Below are 24,723 nucleotides of genomic sequence, written 5' to 3' on the forward strand. Positions count from 1 at the left end.
TTCTCAAATGCTATTTGATGTGCAGACATTTTCATAACTTTAGAGTGTAAAGGGTTCATTAATTGAAATCAAATTGTGATTTAGCTTTTGTTCAAGTCAATTCAATTTTATTTATATGGCAGCAAATCACAACAACTGTCGCCTCAAGGCGCTTTATATCGTATCAGTTCAACACTGTTGTATTGTATGTCTGAGTATAGAGAAGGCATATTTCATATAACTAAGCATTAAATGCCTCACATAATCAGTATACGTAAGCTGAAAACGTTGCATGGCCTAATATGGAATGTAGGCCTATTCTCTAATACGACTTATGTAAATCTCTGACAAAACCAAATTGCCCAACTTTCCCCCCAAAAGCTTCTTTGTTACCACTCATTCTTTCCCCAGTAAATGCCATGTCTGCCTCGGGCCAGCAGTAATTTGATTAATTCACCAAACGTAGCCAGACGGTAAGACCCTGCTCTCCTTCTTTTTCATTTATTTCACTGTTAAGGTTTCATTTTAAATGATACTTTGTGGAACTCATTCATCAAATTTTGCTTAATACCATTTAATTTCAGTTTTCAAGTTAATAATGTACTGATGTTATTAACATTGGCTCAGTCGACTATTTAAATTTGTTTTTATTGCTGGATGAGAATGCTATTCACTTATAATTGCATTATATTTTCATCCTTAGTGTGAATCCTGCAGGGAGGGCGCTGAACAGCTATTGAAGAGATGGAGATTTTTGTCTTTCTATTCTCATTTTCCGCCCTTGGCATCCTCTATGCCATGAACACCATCTCTGAGCTTCAAGAGTAAGTTATTAAATGTACTGATTTCTTATCACCTTAATACATACAGTCTTTCCCATGAAATCATTGTAACACGTTATATATTATTCACTCACAACACATGCATTTTTTTAAACTATGAGAATAATTGTTAATATACAGTAATGTTAGAAATCCTTCCAGTATCATTGGGTGACAGCTGGTATACTTTTCTACCACTAGAGGACTCTGTAAGCTTAAAACTCAAACTGCATTAGTACTGGTGACTGTGTTATACAGTATGTATAACAAGCTGAGGAATCCTTGACCATATTCAACCCCGTACATTCTATGACATCAGTTTAAAGAGTGTATATGCTAGTTGTGCAAACTCTTTAAAGCTAACATTTCTTGAAGGGAAAGGAGAAACTAAAAGGGAGCAAATAGAAGGCAGAGTTTGTGGGCATAATGATATGACTGATATGATGATGGGGGTAATTGCTTTTCTAAGCTCGAAGGAATCACGTTCTCATTCAAGGCGTATCTGTTTTGCCTGTTTATTAGGATACTGTCTTTATAAGATTGTCAGCAACTGATGGATAAACATTGTAATGCTTTAGACTGAATAAACAAAGATGGTGATAAAATGCATGTTTTAGTCTTCCCTCACCCACAAAGCATTTCAGCAGAATTTTTTATTCTTCCTATGTGAATATGTCTCCACACAGACATTTATTTATTTATTTGCCCATGTGGACACTGACAGTCAATATGGACTGCACAGAAGAGTTTGATAAATTACTCTTGACATACAATATGCCTTGTGCTCTTCCACTCCACAAACAAACGGTATTGTGTGCATAAATCTTCCTGTACTGTTGAATTGGAGGGGTAGCTAGGGAGCTTGCCTTTGCTCTCATAGCATTTGTTTTCCTTCTGTGAGCACACACTGTGAGTTTTGTGAGGATGCAATGTTGTTTACTAGGAGATACCTTGAGCACATTAATCTTTTCCAGTGTAAGGCGGAGGTACCTTTGACCAGTAAACATGGAGGGCAATGCTGAACTAACATGGCCTTAGCTTGCTGCATCCCACACCTCTGCCTATGATTGATTAAAGTTTGTAAAGATGTGCTTTTAGCTACTACACCAAGAGAGATGGGATATAGCAGATGAATACTGACTGTGGGAAAGTACGTACGTATATATATATATATATATATATATATATCTCAAAGATAGCTTGCTATCTAAAAGTATCAGCAGTGAGATTGTGTTAAAAAAATGGATATTTTCTTATGACACTGACATTTCTCTGTTTCCACAGGCCTTATGTGATTCTGGAGATTGGTGTTGCTGTGCTGGTGATTGTGTTTCTGTTCTACTTCCTCATCACTCGTGGAAACGCACCTAAAGACTTCTTATTCTTTGGTAATCAACGCAAATATGTGCATTTCCCAACTTACTTGCGTTGCATTTCCAAATACACTATGGAATTTTAATGACTGCTATGCATTGTTCCAACTCCCACAAAAGGATTTACAGAAGCGTGAAAACATGAATTGTATTCAGTGTGATTTCACCTGATATGTTGAAAGCAGCTTAGACTGATTAGGCTCAGAGCAAAGGTTTACCAGGCTTTTCTAAAGCGTGACTGACCCAAACGCTCCCTGCAGACTGACAACCCTCACAGCTCTTGCACTTACTTAACCTTTCAGCTATTCTTTTGAAACTGAGTTTTTGATTGCTTCTTAAGAAAAAAGGTCACAGCTATTTCGTAATACAGGACACGGTCGTTGCTCCTGTATAGTAGAATCTGGATTGCCCTACTGACTCAGTCTGAATAATTTGAGGACCTTTGTAGTCACTTTGGTCATATAACAATAGCAGCTTGTGCACTTTTCATGCAAGTTTAAAGAATTCTAAAATATTTTGTGCTGTAATGTGAACTAGTGTGACCGGTCAAACTGAGCTTCCTCTCTACCCCAGGGTTCCCCCCTCAAATTGATCCCTGCAGCAGATGCTAGGGGCTAGGCTATTTGGGTGGAAATTTTAAACTATTGGCTGTGGGTGCTCAAGGCAGTGCTGGTATTATCTATAAGAGCCAAAACATTAAGGGAAAAGAAGTGGCAGGCTTTTCTCATTGCTAGAGGGCCACAATCTCTCTGCTATATCACCTCTTAGATCTCAGAGATAATCCTAGTGGAGCTCCTCAGGATTACATGAGGGAGACAATATGTGAAACTGGGGTTTCTGTATAGAAACACAGATTCTGCAGTGGCCAGGTGGTAGATCATTGTAATGGCTTTCACAGGTGTTCTCTTTTAATTGACTTAAACTGCAGATGTGTATTTTTTCTATATATCAACGATTATACCCACTTTATCCTGTACAGGGGGCTGTAGCCTGCACATATTAGTACTGGGCAACATGAAAGTTTGTAACTGTGATCCAGATAGTCAGCTAACTTACAATGAAACAATAAAATAAAGTAGAAAACCAACAAAAAACCCAATAAACTTGAGGCTGTTCATAGATGTTTGAGAACCTGGAGAATAACCACACAAACACAGAGAAAATTTGTAAAATCCACACAGAAAGGCTCTAGTTGATCAGCAGACTCAAACCCACAAGCTTCTTGCTGTTGTGCAAAAGTACTAACACTTGCAACAGTGCACAATGCATAAATGGAAGTAGCAATCTAATCAGCAGTACAGTATGCACAAACAGCAGTTTGCAATGTGTAGAAGTTGGCTGTTGTATTTTATAATAACTGCTATGCTGTGCTGTAGAATAGCAATCATTTATTCTGTCACAATAACTCTACCAGATGGTCTACCAAAAGTCATGCTGCTGCTCAGTGGCATTCACAATCACATCATTTCCAAGCCAATTAGATCACGCCTAAGATAAAATCTGGACATCTGGAAAGGGAGTTGCTGGTCAATTGTTTTATAATGAAACATACTGTATGCAAATGATACTGAATAGCACATTGCATTCTGTTATTTTAATGCTGCAATATGGGTCGAAAGCAACACTTCAGACTTTGTAATTTCTCAAAGAGAGCTTGGATAGAATGTAAACTGGAGTATTAATAATAGTTCATAACAACAGTGTTATTGTTACAGTTTATATTAATAGTAAGCCCTCCATGCCAATAATGTGTATGTGTGGCTTCATTCTTAAATATTATTTGCTAGACGTGACCTTTCAGTTCTCCTGGGTCCTTAACCTAAGGACAGAAGTCTGTTCACCATGGACTCGATTTAAGCATGCCTCATACCTCGTTGCTCAAGACTTAATTTTCTCCCCAAGCTGTTCCATTAATCAATCACCTGCCATTTGAAGGAAAACCTTTTAAACAAAAAAACAATGAAAAAGGCTCAGAAAATCTAGAAAGATTTGATGTCATGTTCTAATATACTTTAATTTATAGAGGAATTCAGGTGTCAGAATATGCAAAAAGAGTAACTTTTAATATTATAGTGCCTTCAAAGCGAGCAAAGCTGCTTAACCTTCCGAGTTTTTCAAGGTTCTAAAGATATTGTACACTACCAATTATCACCTACACACAGGCACAGAGCTGAAATTACAGGGTTTCTGGTATGAAGCACACAGGTCAGCCTTTTAAATATCCATTAAATCATTTTTTCCCCCCACAGTTTTTGCTGAGTTTTCTTTCACATGTATCATTGACCTGACAAGTGCTCTGGAATATGATGGCATTATTTCTGGCTTTATGGAGTTTTACCAGAAGACGGTAGGTTTTATTCTTATTCTTATAATTCTTATTTATTAACATTTAAACTTCTGAAATTCTAAAAAAAAACAAACACCCAACAAACACCGATCAAAGCACAAATAACCATGTTAAGCAAACATGATAATAATGCTGTGAGGCATGTGTACAACTTCTGTGTTTCAGGGAGAGCCCTATCTTGGAACGTCGTATGGCATCATGATGTGTTACTGGGATGGAATAGCACACTTTATCATGTACCTGATGATGATCAGCAGAATAACAGACAGGTGGGTGATGCTAAAATCACATCACATAATGTCTGCATTAAATGACAATAGAGAGATCTACAGGGTAGGGTCCCTTTCAAAATGCGAAAACACACACAGGATGGTATGAAAACTGTCTGTGTATACAGTCTAAAAGCAGTAGGAATGCATTTCAGTGCAAAGATAAACTTTTCTTTTACAGCATATGTCAAGCTTCAGGCTTATCTTTTTCCTGTATTTGAGCTTTTCTAAAGAAATAGTAACTGAGCCAATGATGTGTTTCACTTTAGAAATTCATGGGTGGATTTATCACATAAATCCCAGACAACGGCTCGAGAAAAAAAAGATTAAAAAAAAAGAAAACAAAAAAAGAAAGCCTCCTCTTGAGTGAGTTAGTCATAAAGTGCAGCCAGTGAGTTCAAGAGTTCAGGGGGAGCACAGCCTTGGGGATGGCGCTATCATGGATATTAAATCCTCTTTTAAACAATATCAGCCTTTTGTCACTTTAGAAAGTGAGCTAGGCATTGTGTTATCTGTAGGATGGATATGAGAAGTTCTCAAATATCATTTATTTAAACTTACCCAGCCTTGAAATTTAACATATAACTTTCCATCTCATTTGATCTCTTTGGTCTTTTTTTCTGTATTTTTCTGTTTCTCTCACAGGAAAGCCTATCGCACTCTGGGCCTGTTCTGGGCTGGCTCTTTGTGTGCCAACATGAGTGTGTTTATTGTCGGGATAGTGGCAGGTGAGCCGCATCTTCAATCCACTTTCTGTCTGTCCCACGATGACAAGCTTTAATCAGGCAAACATCTGCCCTGCCTTGTACCATCAGTGTCACAGTTCAGCCTGCCAACTAAACACACATGCCCCGTGTCTCGCCTGCCATCACAACCTCACAGAACAAAGCAGCAAACAGACTTAAAGCATCTGTTGTTGGCATTTCAAACTGCATACATAAGCGTCAGAAGCCCAGACTTGTCTGGAGGCAACGTGATGTTCGCTCTGTTATGTTAGCATCGATACGCCGCACATCTCTCTTTTGCCTCGAGTATCACAATTGAGGTTTTAATAGAAAGCTTAATTGCTCATTTACATTAAGATGTTTACAGGCATGCTGACAATAAGTGTCTATCTTTCTCTTTGTGGCAGGTAAATATGGGTCAGAGATCCATCCAGCCTTCTGGCTCAATTTTCTCTTTCTTTTGATGCCTGTTTTGGGAGCAATCGTTCTATTCACTCGGGCAAAAGATAGACCGCTTATTGGTGGATACAATGTAAGTACAGAACATGAATAATTAGACATTTATATGATTGTGGAGGGCTTTAGAGGTGCATTGTTGCTCAGGTGAATGTGATCCAAACAATGAAAAATCTGTGTGACTGTTAGTGTAGTTAGAGCGGTGTGCTTGCTGAATCTGTTAGTTTTTTAAAAACAACAATTAAATCTCAGATTCTTGCTTTTTCTATCATATTATGTAGTATTTTGTTCCAGTTGAGTCTTAAAGGGCCTCAGTTCTGCAGATTTCCAGTTCCATGCCAATTTATCTCACCGGCACCGTTCCTTTAACTCAGCTTTCTGCTTCCATGCTATCCTCACAGTCAGAGTTGATAAAAAAACATAGATGAAGCTCAACATTTAGACACCTGAGCCATGATTGTTTGATTGCACATTTATTTATGCCAGGGGGAAGTTGTATTTGAGCTATAACTTGTTGTGGTCTTCATTTCAGTTCAAGTTAGGCTGACCTAATTTAAAGCACCTGCAATCAATACTTTTCATAGTGAAGGAGAAGGAAGTGAATATATTTGTTTTGAGTCCTCTTCACATATCGACAAATTCTTAACATTCCACAGGCCCAGCATGCTCAGAGCCTGAAGCTGATCTGGCGTCCTTTGGACATCATTCTGCTGTTTCTCCTGATAGCTGCCATGGCCTTCACCATCCTGAGAGGCTTGGTTAGTATGTCATATATAAAATTCTAAAGAGATTTTAATGAAGGACTACAACTGTAGTTTTAAAAGAAAGTGAAAAAAGACAACAACTGATAAGAAGCATCATCTTATTAGAAAAGCTGGAGTTAAAATAATAGTATTTTATAAGACATATATAATATGTAGGTTATGAAGTGCTTGTCAGGTCACATCTAGTCATATGATCTTTTCCCCTGGATTCAGTGTATCTTGTTTCTTTATTGGCCTTTTCTGTGACTGACTTAAAATAGCTCAGTAATCATACTCCTTAAGCCTGGCAATACAGCAACTACCTATGTAAATCCACATTAATTGACACTGATCACATTTCCTCCTTCACATAACCAAGAGTCCAGTTTATTTTATGCTAAAAGCTCTAAAAAAGCAGGCATATTAACATTTATAGAAGTCGACCAGCTCTTGTTATTACTGCGATGTCGATACTTCCAGGTCACTTCACTCAGTTGGGAAACTTTCTAAACAAAATTGACTGTTTGAAGGCAGGCTGACTCCTGGGATATTCCCCATTTTATATTTTTTTGGACACTCCTGCTCAAGGTGCAGTCAAACAACTCTGACAGCTTCTTCACTCCTGGAAGACAGACAGACTTAAAAAGAGGGTAGACAAGAGAGTGGGAGATTTAGAGAGGGTGTGACACAGTGCAGGCAGAAACTCACGAACCCCTCAGTATACAGTGAATAAACATGTTTTCCAAAATGTCAAACAATTCCTTTAACCATGCTCAGTGTGTTATTCTGTTTAGTCACATTGACAAATAGAATAGAATAGAATATTCTTTATTGTCATTGTCACAAGTACAATGAAATTGAAAGATGTCTCCGGTCAGTGCAAATCTTCTCTGGATGTTCATTTTGCTATTTTGACAAGGGAAGAGAATCGTTCAGATCTACACATTGGTATTTTACGCTGTTCTCTTAAACTGAACTACACTGTAAGGTTTTTCTATCATGTTGTTTGCTCTCTGTAGGTGGCTCTGGACTCTCCACTTGAAGCCTGTTCCATATACCTGAAGCAGTATGAACCTTACCTGAAGGATCCTGTGGGCTACCCTAGAGTTATGGTGGGTGTTTTATTTTCTCACCACACTCAGCCTTTCTGCCTGCCGTTGCTGGAACACCTGAAAGCTCTTCTCCAGTCTATTTTAAATAACAAGCCACATAATGGACCTCTGCTTTCATGGATCTCACTATGAGCGTGCTGGAAGCTTGCCCTTATCTCCCCCACTCTTTCAACTCGCAGCTGATTACAAGGCCCTTTTTCATCATTACAGCAATAACGAGCGTGGGTTGAGAGGCCAGCGGATCTTTGTGTCTGTCTTTCATTTGGTTAAGATGGATAACACATTATTACTTTGACGGGCATTGGTCTGCTGTCTTTTTATTTTCTTCCTCTGACCCTGTGTAGCCGTGGGTTTTGTTGTGCTTTGTTTGGCATACATGGCTTTGTCAATAGGTTATCCAAAGACCTTGTCTGGACTGCAGTCCAGGCACAATTGAGAGTCAATGATCAGACAGATGAACCGCATGCTGAGAACTTGATAAGGTAATCCCTGCCCAAAGCCTCCCATCAGCATCTCGCTGGGCGGGAGGAAGATGCGTGTGCAGCATGTGGAAGTGCGTCTTGTTTAGCAATGTTTGCGGATCTGTGTTTGTGTGTGACTGCCAAGGCTTCATGGGCATGTGCAAAGAAATCAAATGAAGTTTGGCTTACCCGGCAATCCTGCTCAGTTTCTGAACTAACCGACCTCTTCATTTATTGATGATGATGAATGATATGCGACAGATTACTGTGGCTGCACTAAGAAGGCATTTCAACAAAAGACTGAAGGGCATATATGATTGGCTTTCAGGCCCCGAGCTCAACTCATTAGAATTCATCTGGACCTAAGACCGAGAATGAAAGGAAACCGTTCACTGGTATAATTTGAGGCTTTTATAAAGTGGGAAACAGGCTTTCATGCACCAAATATTTTAAGTTGAAGGTCAAGACTCTCTCTGTAACGACCCTTGTGTGGAAATGGTAATTTGTGCTGAGGGTGCAAATTTGTGTTAGAGAGCATGCATAGCTGAGAAGCAGCAAAACACTGCAGTGCTAAAGTTAATGATTTTAGTATTTTCTTTTGATTATTTTTGTCTCTTCATTTTAATGATTGAATTAATTGTACATTCATCCAATGTATGCAGTTCAACTGTGGGATAAAAGGTTAAATTAACCCCCAGGATATAACTGGAAGGGACATTTTAATTGTGATACCTGCCAATACTAATTCTCTTAGGTTTTATTTCGATTAGTGCTACTTTTCTGCAGCACATTAAAGGGCGCTCTGTGTTTGCATTTTGAGGCTTAAGCAGCCCTCTTCTGTATTCACTGTGAGTAGCTGAAGTGCGATGTGGGCCAGTGGAGACTGAGGATGTACTGTATTAATTGTCTGCTGGACTGTTGGTCAGGGCTCAACAACAACACTGACTGACAGTGATGAAAGAATCTTTCAGCTCTGTTGGGCACGTCCAACCATATCCTGAGCAATATATCCTGGAATATACAAGATATTATAGACAGAGACTACCTACTGTGAGAAAGATACATTTTTAGTATTGTGAGATATGATATGAAATCATATTATTAGACTAATGGTGCAAGCTTTTTTTTTTTTTTCACCCTAGATGCTGCACCTGTTCTTTTATGCACTACCCTTGCTGGGTGCTTTTGTTTATGGTCTCCTCAAGCCTGGGTGCACATGGATGCCGGACTGGACCATCTTTCTTGCCGGAGCTATGATCCAGGTAACGCCACCAGAGGACAGACTGTAAATAAAGAAAATTACTATGAATACATGGTTTAAGCTACAGGTCTTTGAATACTGATGCAAGATTCACTGACAGTTGTCTGCATTGGAAGCTGCTGCGATAATTGCTGCCTCTGACCTATTACAGTTTTCCATCTGCCGTTTATGTTAAAAAAGAAGCAGTCCAACACATGTCAGGGCAATTAACTCCATCTAGTGAGCTTTCATCTTTCTAAAAACGACCTGGACAAAATTTATCCTTTGAAGCATATTCTCTGCAACAAACAAGCTGGTGGTGCTTTCTCTCCATATTGCTCTGACAGAAAGATTGGAGCCATGAGAAGAGAAACTACTTGATTAAAGCCTTTTTGCACACTCTCTGTCTTCTAAGCCAACTTCCAGTTAGACATAAAGATGACATTTTCAGATGTCGTTTATCTTTTTTGTTAGTAGCTTTATCTTGTGTATTTTAATAGACTAATAACAGTGGAAAAAATAGTTTATAATTTTTGGAAAGAAATACTGAGGCATCAAGCTATCTGTCATGAGTGTGCAGAGAGAGTAAGAGATGAGTAAAAGCTGATATGTAAAGTAATGTCCTCCTATATGCAAACAGTTTGACCTCTTTCTTTCTCTTTCTCCTTTCAGTGCCAATGGTCCCACATCGGGGGATTCCTCCACCCTCGCACCACAGCGCCGTATCGCATTCCAAGTGATGCTTTCTGGTTGGTGCTGGCAGCTAACTTGGTCTATGCAGCCACTCCCGTCCTTGTGGCCCTGCGGGTCTACAGCAACCCCTATTTCTTCCTAAAAATTGCTCCCTTCCCTGGGCAAACGGGTTTACCAATCAGCGAAGAGAAAGACACCAAGTATAAACTGAAATGATCATTTTTAATCTTCTCTGACCTTTGGAGGTAATTACTTATCTGATGATTCATGAAGAACTGTTTTCTTTGAAAGACCATGTTTCAAAATGCCAAAATACAACTTATTTTGCTGAATGTCTGTGGATTTATTGGTTATTTCTTTGCTTTCAGCATCTTTTTCTCATATTATATGCATAAACAGTAAAACCACAAATTGGTCAATGTCAGTACCATCATCTATACATAACCATGGCAGCAGAAAGCTTGTATAGGAAAAGCAGGGGTATATGGAGCCACTTGGATGTATACTGAAACAACTCATCAGCTCACTTTTTTTGGAGTGCCATAATAGGGGTTAACCCTTTTAGATTCACTGTCTACTCTGCACAGAATAACCGACATACCTCTTTCTTTACTGGCAGAGTACCTTTCGAAGGTTTGCCGATGTGTTGCAATTTCAAGCACAGTTTCACTCCAAGCACCGTGTGGGTAGTTTTAAAGTTACAATTGGGAGATGAAGAATTAAATATTTGCTGCACCTGATGATTTTACTCATCGTTCTGGATGGCATTTTTGCCATTAAAAAATGACATGCTATGACCTGTAAAAGATACAGACATGCAGCAGGACAACGCTAGAAGAAAAAACAGCCGACTCTTCAGAGAGGTGCAGAGCTGAGGCGTTGGACTGAGTCATAACACAGTCCAATCTTAACAAACAGAAAACATGTAAATAAAAAAGACTTACATTTCCTGAACATACCATATTCCCTCACAAATACAAACCCTTAAATCTGCTTAAGATATCAGAGAAGAGAGAAGTTTCAAAACTTATATAAGAATAATATTTGATAGTATTTTTCAAGTTCCAAGTATTCCATATGGTACTTCTCTTTACATGTAGGGGCTGCTAAGAACTAATTTTTGATATTTTTATTTTGTCACAGATGCTAAAATACAAATAAATACAGGGTACAAACAAGGAGAGCAGTGATACCTATTTGTGCGGACTGAATCCAAATAAAACCATTATGGTCAAAAGAACACCAGTAATTTAACTCATGTTTTGCAGTTTGGCTCTTTTATGAGATCAACTGATGATCTGATCAACTTTATACATGTTTCAAAGTACGGAAAAACGTTTTATTATATTTTCGCACAAAAGTGAGATGTCACACTGAGCTAACTGACATCTTGCAGTATGCTATATAACTGAGACTCTATATGCTCACCATTTCCCACCCAGCATCACTGGAGCCAGGGCAGATCATTACTCAGGGACTGAGTGGCAAGGATGTGCCGACAGCTGTTGTCACTCAGTCACTCTGGTGAATATACACAACTAGTTTTAAAAAGACATTCGTTCTCTCAGAATAGCAGGAACACGAGACACGCCTCTACTGTTCTGCATTCTGTCTGATCCTCGGTGCCCAAATTGCCAGCTTTTCATTCCATATCTGTTTATGTTCCTTGATCCCCTTTGTTTCTTTTCTGCTGATTGATGCTGCTGTGTGTTGGAAGTGTGTGGGCGGCTCAGTAAATAGTCTACTCTCATCATTGTCTTTTACAAAGACATCAAATGAATGACTTATGATTTGTGTTGTTTTTGTTTAGGGGAAACAAACACACTTCAGTGACCACCGGGCTCACTGGAGGAGGTTTGCTGACATTTAATTAGAAGAAAGACCATTGTTGAGATCCCTGCCAGTGTTATAACTGTGGGTTCTCAGAATGAGAGGCTTAAGAATAATTATCGCTTCAGCATGTAATGGAATTCACAAAACTATCTGCCAAATATTTTCAATAACTCGATGCTTTGAATGCAGTTCAGTCACATGAGCACAATGAACAGTGTTTCTTGACAGAGATGAAGGAGTTATTTATGTGGCTAGATAAAGCTTTTTGAAACAGCAGTGTAACCTTTCTTTCCATCCCCACCCCATCAATAACTGTAGCCCACTCACAAGTAATTATCCCTCGTACTTTGCTAAGCAATAGGCCAGCAGATAGGGAGAGAGGCAAACTCATTTAATTCGCTCTCGCTCAGCAGCTTTTTTACATGCTGAAGTGTGACATCGTTCCTGCTTGCACATTCGGTGCATTCTGTGTGTATGACACAGGCTTTAAATCAAATGCGGATACTCCAAACAGCTCTCTAATCCCATGATGGGCGTCACAGGGGATCTTTGCTGCAGATGTCTGCTCGGCTGTGCAGGAGGCCCAGGAGAGGTGTGGAGCAATGAAAAATACAACTAAGCAATCCACACTGCAGGGGTGGAAGGACTTCCAGTGAGGTATCGTGATAAAATATAAATATAAATGTATAAGATTTCATGAATGCATGGCACAACTTAAGTTAAATAACCAATCAATGCATGGCTTATGATAAAAGGAAAGTTTCACAGTTTACATAGAGCTACACAAATATAACCATGCTGAGTCAAAACACATCAAGTACATGATCAGCATGTGTTTCCCTAATCTGAACATGGTCCACTTGTTATTTGGTCCATGCATTTAATATGAACACAAACAAATAGGCTCTATTTGTTCTCATGACTCAAGCTCTCTGACTATTTATGAGACAGTGGTTGGTAACATGCTGCATACATGAAAAGGCATCAGTTAACTAACATATGCTTTGACTATGAACTTGAATTTTAACTTAGCGATATCTGCCATAGCCATCCCTGCCATACTAGATGCAAAGAAAACAGGTGACTCCTAACTTTGATAGTACTGATTTTCTTGAAATTGGTTTCAGAAAGTAGGTTTTAAATCCACAAAATCTAAGTCACTGAATCAATGCTGATGGACATTTTTGGCCAATGGTTGTTCAATTTCATTAGAGAAAATTACCTCCCCTCTAGGTAACAGTTAATCTTAGACAAAACCCTTAGTGTTTTAACAGTATCAGAAAAAGAATGCCTGGAGTGTGTTTTCCAGATTTTAATAGATTTGTAGGAGGATCATTTTTCTCTTCTCTGCTCTGAGGTCCCCGAAAACGAATAACTTGCATGCAAAAACCTTGTTAAAATTCCATGGATACAGGGCAGAGAATATTTTGTTCGTTTGAGGATAATACATCATTGAAGAGCGGGTTAAAAAAATGCATCAAACAGCCTGTTAATGCTTTTGGTAACAGCCAGCTGTTGGCTCATGGCCTGAAAGCAAGCTGTCAGTGTTAATGCTGTCAACCTTCAATTTTCCCCATAAATCATTATTTAGTTGTTTGTGTACAAATTTCCCCTTTCCTTAATTTATTTATTTATTTTTGCATCTTATACTGATGCGGTTTTGATATTTCAGAGAGTGGGTGGGCACAAGTCACGCTTAAAAAAGACTTGAAAAATCCCTGATTCCAAGAAAGCGAGGTCATTTAGGAAGAAAAGAGACAAATTTATAACAAAACTCTGAACTTAAGAATTGATGTATTTTTGGTGGTTTGACTGTGATGAGAAGCTACATCATAGAGTAGAATCCCAGATGAAGGCAGGAGACATTGACTGGACCCCCTAGAGTCAAGACACAGGAGATGGTGGTTGAGCATAGTAAGCAGAAAGCTGAAGACTTTGGATGAGATCCCTTGGAAAACTTGGATGGGGTGGACATGAGAAAGGGGAAGGCTTACTCGGCAGACGCTCTAAAAGGGACAGTCACCGATTACAATCAATATAAAGAATTAGCTCACAGAGACACGGAATTGGACTTAATTGGTGATACTGAAATTTTGAATTTGACAGAGGATATGTGGAGAGAATATGAGAGAACAGAGCTTCCTATGACAGACTTATGCATGTTCTTAACCAATTTATCCCACTGGATGAACAGAAAATTCATGCAAGTCTGAGGGACAAAACTTCTTCTTTGCAGCTCAGTCTGATAACCTTCACATCAACAAAAATTCAGTCAATGGACAGCAAAGGCAAAAACTTTGCTTTCAAGTGAAGTTTTATACCATCATCTGATTCGTTGCAATTTTGTCTTTAGATCATGCACAGTAATTTTAGAGAGGTCTAAAGCTTTTACCTGTGGGCCCGGTCTTTGAACCCACACGATCTTTCATTTGCACTATAATAAAAGTTTTTAAACTAATGATGCCAAGCTCCACCTTCAAATAGTTGGAGCCATATTTGAATTATATTTAACTATATTTCATGATATGCTCTGAATTCTGTAAGAACAATTCACATTCCTTGTGTAATGGTATGTCATTCATGTTAATTACTGGCCCTTCAATGCAACAAGAGAAAACCCAACAACTTGAGCTCAAAGTGCACTCTTTATTACCTTTCTCTTACTCAGCCATAAAGTTTTCTAAGTGAATTTGATTTGTCTTGAATACAACAATCAATCTTAATTCTCAGTCAGCATTTCATGCAAACAGTTTCTATTATTGATATTGATCTTGAAAAGAAACATTGGTTTGCCTGAAAGTAAATAAGCTTTCACCACATTAACTGAATCAATGTGACAGTCGAATAAGTGACACTCTAATTGGCTTTATAATGCAGAGAAGACGTATCCACGCACAGTGCACAATCAAATATGTGCTGCGTCATCGGAGGACTGCGGGAACGACCCACAAACACTGGTGGTTCCCCTGCAGAGTGAGAGAACAGCAATGGGACTGGAAACAGAGAGAAAGGTGGGGGGTGGGGGGTGCAAGAGAGAGGTGAGTGCTGCTGCAGATCAGCGTTTAGCCTTGCTGAGGAGTTAAACGCTTCACAGCATCACATCGTCATCATCCAGGCATTAATCCTGTTGTGATAGCCATGGTAAGTTCATACACTTCTATGCTCGGATAGTATGGCTCTGCTCGGCAGTTCTGTGTGCTACGTTACCGTGCAGCTGCAGGGATGATCATTGGACTAACCTTGAGAGAAATGATGCAGCAGGGCTGTTTATAGTGTGCAATGTGCATGTAAAATAGCTGCTGCTTTAGTTACTCTGCTTCACTGAGGCCTGAATTCATGTTCAGAATTTATGTGGTGCACCAGAGCTGTTTCATAGGAAGTGATTATTCACAGGTGACGCTGACATTGCAGACCTCTAGCAGTGCATGCAGAGGCAGCATTTGCCTTGACACCTTTAAGATGACTATTATAATGATTTTATTCCATACACAATGAAGTGAAACTCTGACCTCTGCATATGCAGAGTGGTTTGCATTGCACCATCCCCTCCAGCAATCATGCATATATTGATGCAGCAGAAACACTGGTGTCACATGCTGGCTCTGTCCATGCATTATACACTCTCCTGTGCAACAATAGCATTCAGGGAGAATTGTGTTTATTTATTTATTTATTTTTAGCAAAGTAACCCTTTTGTGGTACCTGCCAGAGAACAGGTAATAACAGTCCTTATGTCTAATGTGTATGATAACAACAACAAATACCACATTTATGTTTTTCTTTAGTAGCTGCCATGATTTTTGTGTTGTTCCTGTGTTTAGTCTTTTGTTTACTAGCTGGCTGCCTCTGATCCAGGACTTTTAACTGAAAAAAAATCTTTAAAATACTTCCAGTTCTTAATTGAGACACATGGCAGTGCAGATAAAAAATAGCAAACAAGCTATAAGTTTAAACTATGCTGTGAGAACTATGCTTCTCTTTTGTGCTGTGACTGTGAGCTAAAAAATAGATTAATATAATTGATTGTCTGTTTTCAGCCATTTGGTTACCAGCTTCAGTGCAGAGCATTTAAACAGGCAATATATGCATTTTCTGGTTGAGTTTTATCATTGCTGGAAAGTGCTAGGAAATGTTGATTTTATCCTACTTGTTTAGGATGTATCAAAGTTGACACTGTCAAGCTCAACTACTACAAGGCACTGCCAGCAAGTTGTACTAAGTTGTTTCCGATTGCGCTGGTTGTCATGTATGAGCTGTCCTTTCTTGCAGTTCTCAAAGGAGCTCCAGCCTCTGATCTTTGTGGCATTTATCCTGACTTCTGCTCTCTCGGTATCTTCCTCGCCTGCTGGCATAGAGAAAGGAAGGAGGAAAGTGGTGCATGTTCTTGGTAAGACCAGTTAACACTTTCATTTGTATGAACAATTACACTTCTCCAAGGTGAGGAGATCTTTATTTGCATTTATCTGCTCAATAACATGAATGATATGTAGAGTTTCTTCAGGATTTTTTTTTTTTTTACTAAGATAGTAATAAAAAGTTGGTGGAAAAGTTACTGGAAAAATCTGAACAGCTTTATTAACCTCAGCTGGGTTATCTTAGAGTCCAAGCAAAATAGACTTCTTTAACTTTTTATGGGCTTTGGGATCCGGAGCTCTCCACTAACTCTCCAAACTCAGTGCACCTGTATTCACATTAATATATAATATATTCCACATCCCACAGTATTTTGTGCAGAATTTCTTGGCAATTGCGATTTTATTCATTCATTTCCGTGACATTGGGCTGTGCAGACAAAACCGCCTTGGCCATTTTGTAACAATGATAATCTTCACAAGCAAAGCTTTCACTTTTGTTCATTATCAGAACTGTGAGCACCCAATTAAACACTGCCCACCTGAGGACCGAGATAAACGTTTGTCTTGTCAGAAAAATAGAGAATGTCAAAGATTAAACTATTGACTGCAATACTTCTGGTTGTCTATATTACCTTCAGAGTAAAAGCTAAAAAGATCTATTTTCTCTTGAAATAAAACAGTTGAAAATAATTGAATTCTTGCTGTTGTTCAACATAACGTTTATAATTTTATTTATTCATGTAGTTTATGTGTTACAGACATGCTGGTACTTCGGGAATTTATCAGCTTCTAGATACAAATAGGTACAGGTATGTGAAGCACACTCACTCTCAGTTCATGACAGCAGCCATGGGGTGAAAGTGAGGGTACACCCTGAAAAGGTTGATGTCTGTTGCAGTGCTAACACAGAGAGGTGGACAATCATTCAGGCTCACACTGATACCTACGGCCAAAATAAAATGACAAATTAAGCTAACAAGCATGGCCTTGGATTGTGGGAGGAAGCCAGAGTACCTGAGGAGAACCCCCTAAGAGAGATCCACACAGAAAGACCACTGGTGACCTTTCTTGCTGTGAGGTGAGGGTGCTAACCACTGTGTTGCCCTAAAACACTTTGATACTCTCGTTTTCACCATGTGTGGCACTGTGGATTATGGCCAGACATCTCCACTTTGGTCTTGTCTGTTCAAAGGACATTGTTCTTGCAGTCTGTTCACATGCAGCCCTGCAAACCTAAGCCATGATGCAATGCTCTTTTTAGAGCAAAGTGGCTTTCCCCTTGCAAACCTTCCAAATAGGCTATAACTGTTCAGTTCCCCCTTTCACAAATTTTACATTTGACATGCAAACTGAAGCCTGCAGAGTTTGAGATGTATCTTTTGTTTTGCACATTCTGACTTTGGGGTGAATTTGCTGGGATGTCCACTCCTGGGAAGATTGGCATCTGGCTTGATTGTTTTCTACTTCTGAATAATCTTTGTCACTGCAGAATGATGGACTTCAAATTGCTTGGCAATGGCCTTATTATTCTTCCCCGACTGATAGGTGGTAACAATTGTTTCTCTGTCTTTCGTTCTTGGCATTTCGTTAACACACACCTGAATGTTCCAGACCAGCAAGCTGCCAAGATTTGATTTTATAGAGATGCTCAAACGTTTTGATGACCATTTAATCAAGTGCATTTTATTAGCAGCGCCTGGTTGTGACTTTCCCGCTCAGTTCCCATGGAAGCAGTAACGGTGAATAGTTTTTCACACATTGCTTTTGCATTTAAACAAACAAATAAACGATTAATGACTATTTTTAAATGCAATATGCCACATTTTGTTGTTCATCTGAGGTTTTATTTACATAATCTTTAGGCCTGTTAAGGACAAAATGTTTCTTTTTTTCTGTCCTGACATGCAAAATCCTAAAACTAAAATATGATGTACTTTATGCTTCATCAATTCCTATTCCTTTTAGGTTGTTTCTAGACTGGACATTTTAAAACATGATGGAAAACTCAAGTCAGTCGGGTACTGGCTCACTTGAGTCACACACTTGCTTTCTACTCTTTTTCTACGCTGTGTTTAGACTAGAAGATGAATGAAATAGTTAATGTCGAAATCCTCTGTAGGCCTAAAATCTGATCATCTCCAGAGGAGTGGTTTATTTGAAGAATTTCAGTCAGGCTTTTTCAGTTCATCACAGCACAGAAACAGCATTAGTGAAGTTTACAAATGATCTTCTTATGGAATCTGACAGTGGACTCATCTCTGTGCTTTTCCTGTTAGACCTCAGTGCAGGTATCACTCACCACATCATTGACCATAATGTTTTACAGGTATTAGAGGTTACGTGTTAAAGGTGTAATTATGTACTTCCACAGGATTCGATACTGGAACCAATTCTATTTTCATTAAACATGCTTCCCTTAGAAAGTATCATTCAAAGGCATAACATACATTTTCATTGTTATGCAGATGATACTCAGTTTTATCGATCAATGAAGCCATACTACACAAAGCAAATCATTGAACTACAAAAATGTCCTAAATATTTAAAGATCTGGGTGACCTGTTTCCTGCTTCTGAATTCAGATGAAACCTAGGTTATGAACTCATCCCCAAAAAACTTAGAAACATGGTGTCTAACTAGATGCTTGCTCTGGATGGCATTACCTTGGTCTGCTGTAGCACTGTCAGTAACCATGGAGTTGTTTCTGACCAGGATGTGTAGGACTACTTTTGCGTTTGCACAATGTCTCTAAGATTAAAAACTTTTCTCGGGGTGATGCTGAAACTAGTTCATGAATTTATTTATTTCTAGGCTGTACTTTTGTAATTTACTATTATCAGGCTCTCCCATAGCTGGACTGGTGATGTTTCCTTTTTATGGGCCAACCTTTCTTTGTTTGTTTGTTTTTTTGTAACGGTATAAACAATGAAAGGTGGTGGATTGGCCAATTGGTCATGATCGACTCTGGGCAGGACCAATTACAGCCGATGAGGTCGAACTTTAAAGTTCCGTATTTAGGTGTAAAGAAACGCGAATTGCCCCAAACTTTAGCAAAAATTAAAAAAAAAAAGAAGCAAAAAGACACAAAGCTGGAGTTAATCTGTGTCTTTACGCTGCAGCTGCCTCTTCTTCTCTCATTCTCTCACCCTCCATCTCCTGTTGCTACTTCAATCATGAAACTGATCAATGATCAGCTGATTTGCTGGAGCCACAGCCGTAAAGGTGCTGGTTAACACACAATTTCCCTCTCATCAGATATCCCAACCGATATCTAGTGGGAGGGAAACATGAAGATGAAATCAGGAGATGTCCTTACTGAATCATCAGAGCTGAACAGGTGATGGAGAAACAGGTTTACCTTTTAGTTGACATGAATGAGTTGAAGGGAAGTTATGAACTGTTTCTGAGAGACAAATAACACCAGGATCCTTTTCTACGTAGCTGACAGCTGGTAACTGTGCAGGGGTGGATCTAGCAAAGTTTTGCCAGGGGCCAGGAAGGGTCTTAACAGGGAAGAGGGGGGGGGAGAAATACTTTTCTTTCTTATTCTCACTGAAAATGTCTAGGCTTCAATAAATACAACCGAATCTTACAACCAAAGTGGTCATCTGATGTAAAATATATAAAAATTCATTATTGTATATAGTAAATATTAAGTCTAACATATGCCCTAATAAGCCATAGTACTTTTTTGCCTTTGGGAAGGTACCATGTGTGCAGTCTGCAATTCTGAAAGATGTTGAAGATCTTAAAGACCTCATGGCACCATATCACTCCATCAGAGCACTTTGCTCTCAGATTGCGGGTTTTCTTGTGATTCCTCTGTAATTAGAAGTAGAATGGGAGGCAGAGCCTTCAACTTTCTGTGGAACCAGCTCCCAATTTGGATTCAGGAGACAGACACCCTCACCACTTTTTATAGAGTAGGCCTAATACTTTCCTTTTTGATAAAACAAATAGTTAAGGCTGCATCAGGTGACCCTGATTCCTCCCTTAGTTATGGTGCTGCTGGGGGCTTCCCATGATGCACTGTTTTTTCCTCACTCACCTCTTTTCACTCTGTGTATGTTTATAAAACACTTTGCATTTAATCATTTGTCATTATTCATTTCTGGCTCTCTTCCACAATATTGCTTGTACTGTCTCCTTTCCCTCATCCCCAACAGGTTGAAGCAGATTTCAACAGATGAAAAGCCATGCTTTCATGGCTGGTTCTGCCTCTTCTTCCTGTTAAAAGCAAGTTTTTCCTTCCCACTGTTTGCTAATAGTGGGTCATCTGACTGCTGTGGTTTTCTCTGTATTATTGTACCTTACAATAAAAAGCGCCTTGAGGCAAGTGTTGTGATTTGCCACTATTTAAAATAAAAAACTGACTTGAATGAAAGTCCACATTAAATTATGATTTAGAAGCATAAAGTAGCCAAACGATGTTAATTTTAAAAAAATGTGAAGAGAAGATGAAACAGCAGGAGGGTTAAAACATTTGCAGATCCCCAGAGTAAACAGTGTGACCCTTTTTAAAAGTGACTGATGAACCCCTTGGATCTGAAAACACTATCACTGCTGGAAAATTTTAAAACCTAATGAAAATGTTAACTTTGTGTTATTTGGCTTACACAACATAACCTCCAACGCTGAGAAATAATGCGCTTAAAGTTTTGATTAAACATCACTTGATGCTTTTATTTGTGATGGTGATAAACAACTTTGCAGAGACCAGTAAGTAGTGACAGGACTAATTGCTGGCTGGCATGGATAATTGTAGGTGCCTTTATCTGGTCACAACATAGCAGAAAACCTTTTGCAGCTGCTCATTAAACATTTTAAATGTTTACCCCACACATGTTGTGAGTCTTTGGTTGCCTAGGTGCGTGTGCACACAGAGCGTCTGAACAAATGTCTGCCAAAAATGCTAAACAGGTCTTGTTATTGTCCATTTGGAGGAAGAGGACTGTGGTTACCATTAGTCTTGGGTAATTTTGGTGAATCGCTCTCTGCAGAAGTGGAGGTTAAAATTGTAGAGTGAGTAATGTCATGATAGAGCAGACAGGAAGATGAGTGTGCTGCTTGCTGGACCCTTCGATAGGAAAAAAACGTTCTCCTCTGTTGATATGCTCAATTACCGGAGCAGTAATGTGATGGCACAAGTAAACAGCACACGCTTTATTAGCTGATGCTGATTCAATTTTTGCAGGCATCTTAGAGAGATAAGCCTCACAAATAGATTCAGAGACTGAATTTCATGATTACAGTTACAAGTATGGGTCGCATATTTCCCAAAATAGACTTCTGTTTAGTAATAAGAAAAAGAAATATTAGCCACAAACCTGCATATAAAAGAATATATTACTAAAAATCTTCCATCAGTAGCAGTGAAATAAACGGAGCCAATTTTCCCTCCTTCTTCTTTCCTTTCAGAGGACGACACTGGAGCCGTGATTGTGCAGACTGCCCCTGGTAAAGTGGTGACACATCGGGGTGGCTCCATCACTTTGCCCTGCAGATTCCATCATGAGCCAGAGAACGTCGATCCTGCTCGCATCAGGATTAAATGGACCAAAGTGACGGACACGCTGCAGTTCGAGGACGTCTTTGTAGCACTGGGAAAGTAAATTCTGCATCGTTATTCTCAGTTGATTCATCTTGCACTTTTGTTTTAACTAATTATGATTTCATGATTTTTTTTTTCCAAATTTGCTTTCGTTTCGCTAATTTTATTTTAGATAAGATGCACTGACACAATAAACTCTGTCACACACAGTTTATCATCCAAGTATTTTCTCAGGTTGGAGCATTTTTCAATCATTTTGCTAACAGCAGCTGTTTTGAGGACAATGAGTGTCTTTCAAATCTCTCCAGGCAGCAGCGTGTGTTTGGATCGTATCGTGGCCGTGTGTTTCTGGAGCAAGCAGGACCAGGCGACGCATCGGTGATCATCCAAAATGTCACGCTGGAGGACTATGGACGCTACGAGTGTGAGGTCACTAACGACATGGAAGACGATACAGGATTTGTCAACCTTGACTTAGAAGGTCAGGCTCTGGGCCATTTGTAGGAAATGTTGTTGAAATGTTCAGTTTATTTGAGTTCACCACATTGCACACTGTTATACTGTGAGACTTAAATGCCATCTTATATGTATGTACTCTTTTTAAAGTCATTTTAAATTATTTTTTAGTTTTCTTTGTTGAATTTGAAGATGAAGATTTTTGTTCTGTTATATAATGATATTATTATTAAATACTGTTATTTAAAGGTATACTTATCTTATTGTATTTATGATTTCAAATTTGTTTTTGTCTTATTAAGTTAACTGTCATACTGCATTTTAATTGATTGATCTATACATTTTACTTATTACTTGTTACTCTTCTTTAAAGCATTGCTTCAGCTCATTGTTTATGCAGAGTCATCTCAAGGTGCTGCCCCAGCATTTTGGACTTGAATTTAACACTAGAGACTTTCTCCTGGAGACCCTTCCAAACAACCCATTTAGCATACTAACAGAGGCCTGTAGAGTCTGAGATGTAGCTCCTTGTTTCTTCTTCTTTCTATGAACATTTTAGGGTCTGACCTTGTGGTAAATCTTCTAGGATTTCCAATCCTTGGAAGATCAGCAACTGTCTTGAATGTTTTCCAGTTGTGAATAATCTTTCTCACTGTACAATCATGGACTTTAAATTGCTTAGAAATGTCATTATTATCCTTTCAAGACTGATGGACAGTAACAATCGCTTCTGTTCCCAGTGTGTTAACACACATCTGAATGCACCAGTACAGCAAACTGCCAACACTATTTTTATAGAGTTCCTCACGCTTTCTCACGATCCGTTTAATCAAGTGCACCTGGCTGCAACTTTGGCTTTTAATTCCCATGGAAGCATAAAGGGTGCACCTTGTGCTTTCCAAGACAGCACATATCTCTTCACTTTCTCTCTTCATTATTCTTTTTTTTTTTTACCTGACTCTATATGTCTGTGGTGTTTAATTTAATTTTAATTGCTGCGACAAAGGAATTTGTTAACTTTGGAATAACTAAATACCTAAAATAAATCCTATAATTTTAATGTCTGTATGAAATTCAGAAAAACTAAAGACATTTACAGCTTCCTACTTTGATTCTGTCGCTTGTAGGAGTGGTCTTTCCCTACTATCCCCGTGAGGGGCGCTACAAGCTCAACTACTACCAGGCTGAGGATGCTTGCAAAAAGCAGGATGCCATTCTAGCTTCTCATTCTCAACTGCACAAGGTGAATACACATACTTTAATTGAATTAAACATGGACTCTATCTCATACTGAGAAGGTATTGCTAGTTAGGATGCATAGAGATAACACCATCCATAGTACATTAGTCTACAGGTACTTTTTTAGTTATTACAATATGCTTACTTACTGGTGTCATTAACTTTTTAGAGCAGTAGTAAGTCTGGAATTAAGAATATGGAGATCCAGAATTTTACTGCAGGTCAGTCCTCCAACTCTTAGAGGCTTTATGGAGTAAAGTCAAGTGCAATGGAGTTATGTCACAAGAGATAAACTGAATTTATTCCCCTCTTTATAATTTCTTTAATCCTTTAGTTTGACCCACTGACCTACATTATCTTCTTCTGCAGGCATGGCTGGAGGGACTAGACTGGTGTAATGCTGGATGGCTGGAGGACGGCTCAGTTCAGTACCCTATCTCTCATCCCAGGGACGAGTGCGGACGTAAGGACACCCCAGCTGGTGTTCGAAACTATGGCTATAGGCACAAAGAAGATGAGCGTTATGATGGTTTCTGCTTCACTTCCAAGCTCAACGGTGAGAGATGGAGATACATGACATACATGACAATACAACAAATAAGAAGTGCTATCAAGTATCTGTGACATGATATTAAGAAAGAACAAAAGCTTTCAAGTGCTACTTTGTCATGCTGCTACTTTTAAAAATAGGATGTTTCATGAGTGGTAGACCAGGGGGAAATGAGATCTCTGATCTCTCCCTGTGATCTTTGAGGCCTTAGGCCATTGGTTTTAAATCAGGGTATGTTGATTCAGCCCTGCTAGGGCCACAGTGTCCTCTGGGTAGAAAGCCTTGCCTTTCATCTCCCTGTTCTTTGATTTACATCACATTCCCACAGAGAGTCTGCACATGCTACCTTCATGTTCACAAGCCTAAACAAAAAAAAAAAAAAGAAAAGTAAAAGAGTTTTACTGGAGGAAAGGTATGTGTAGTCAAAAGTTATTCCAGAAAGACACCTTGGCTCAGAGTAGACAGTATATAAAAAGCCCACGTTGATTATTATAAGAATAAACTGCTATACTCAGATTTG

At 38.9% G+C, this 24,723-nt stretch overlaps 2 protein-coding genes across 2 annotated transcripts in view; both read left to right on the plus strand.

Moving 5' to 3' along the window:
* Positions 1-380: 380 nt before the first annotated feature.
* On the plus strand, positions 381-10,555 carry tm6sf2b (transmembrane 6 superfamily member 2b). The gene is made up of 11 exons (XM_005733987.1): positions 381-452; positions 683-803; positions 2,085-2,188; positions 4,423-4,520; positions 4,686-4,789; positions 5,435-5,517; positions 5,922-6,046; positions 6,627-6,728; positions 7,733-7,825; positions 9,429-9,548; positions 10,199-10,555. Exons 2-11 carry the CDS (start codon positions 724-726, stop codon positions 10,433-10,435), a joined length of 1,146 nt encoding a protein of 381 aa, XP_005734044.1. The 5' UTR covers positions 381-452; positions 683-723; the 3' UTR covers positions 10,436-10,555.
* A 4,520-nt stretch (positions 10,556-15,075) lies between these two features.
* hapln4 (hyaluronan and proteoglycan link protein 4) overlaps positions 15,076-24,723 on the plus strand; it is a 13,987-nt gene continuing 4,339 nt past the window's right edge. Inside the window, exons 1-6 of the mRNA XM_005733988.1 lie at positions 15,076-15,193; positions 16,322-16,439; positions 21,826-22,015; positions 22,267-22,439; positions 23,542-23,657; positions 24,023-24,209. Coding sequence (XP_005734045.1) covers positions 15,191-15,193; positions 16,322-16,439; positions 21,826-22,015; positions 22,267-22,439; positions 23,542-23,657; positions 24,023-24,209 — 787 coding nt within the window. The 5' untranslated portion in view covers positions 15,076-15,190. The remainder of the gene's footprint in view (positions 15,194-16,321; positions 16,440-21,825; positions 22,016-22,266; positions 22,440-23,541; positions 23,658-24,022; positions 24,210-24,723) is intronic.

Source organism: Pundamilia nyererei, unplaced genomic scaffold, assembly GCF_000239375.1.
Source record: "Pundamilia nyererei isolate P.nyererei 1_Seehausen unplaced genomic scaffold, PunNye1.0 scaffold00056, whole genome shotgun sequence".
Lineage (NCBI taxonomy): Eukaryota > Metazoa > Chordata > Actinopteri > Cichliformes > Cichlidae > Pundamilia > Pundamilia nyererei.

Excerpts from the sequence above, each read along its gene's own strand:
- tm6sf2b (XM_005733987.1), top strand. The coding sequence starts at position 724 with ATGGAGATTTTTGTCTTTCTATTCTCATTTTCCGCCCTTGGCATCCTC. Across the intron at positions 804-2,084 it reads ACCATCTCTGAGCTTCAAGA|GCCTTATGTGATTCTGGAGA; the intron begins GTAAGTTATTAA and ends CTGTTTCCACAG. Across the intron at positions 4,521-4,685 it reads TGGAGTTTTACCAGAAGACG|GGAGAGCCCTATCTTGGAAC; the intron begins GTAGGTTTTATT and ends TCTGTGTTTCAG.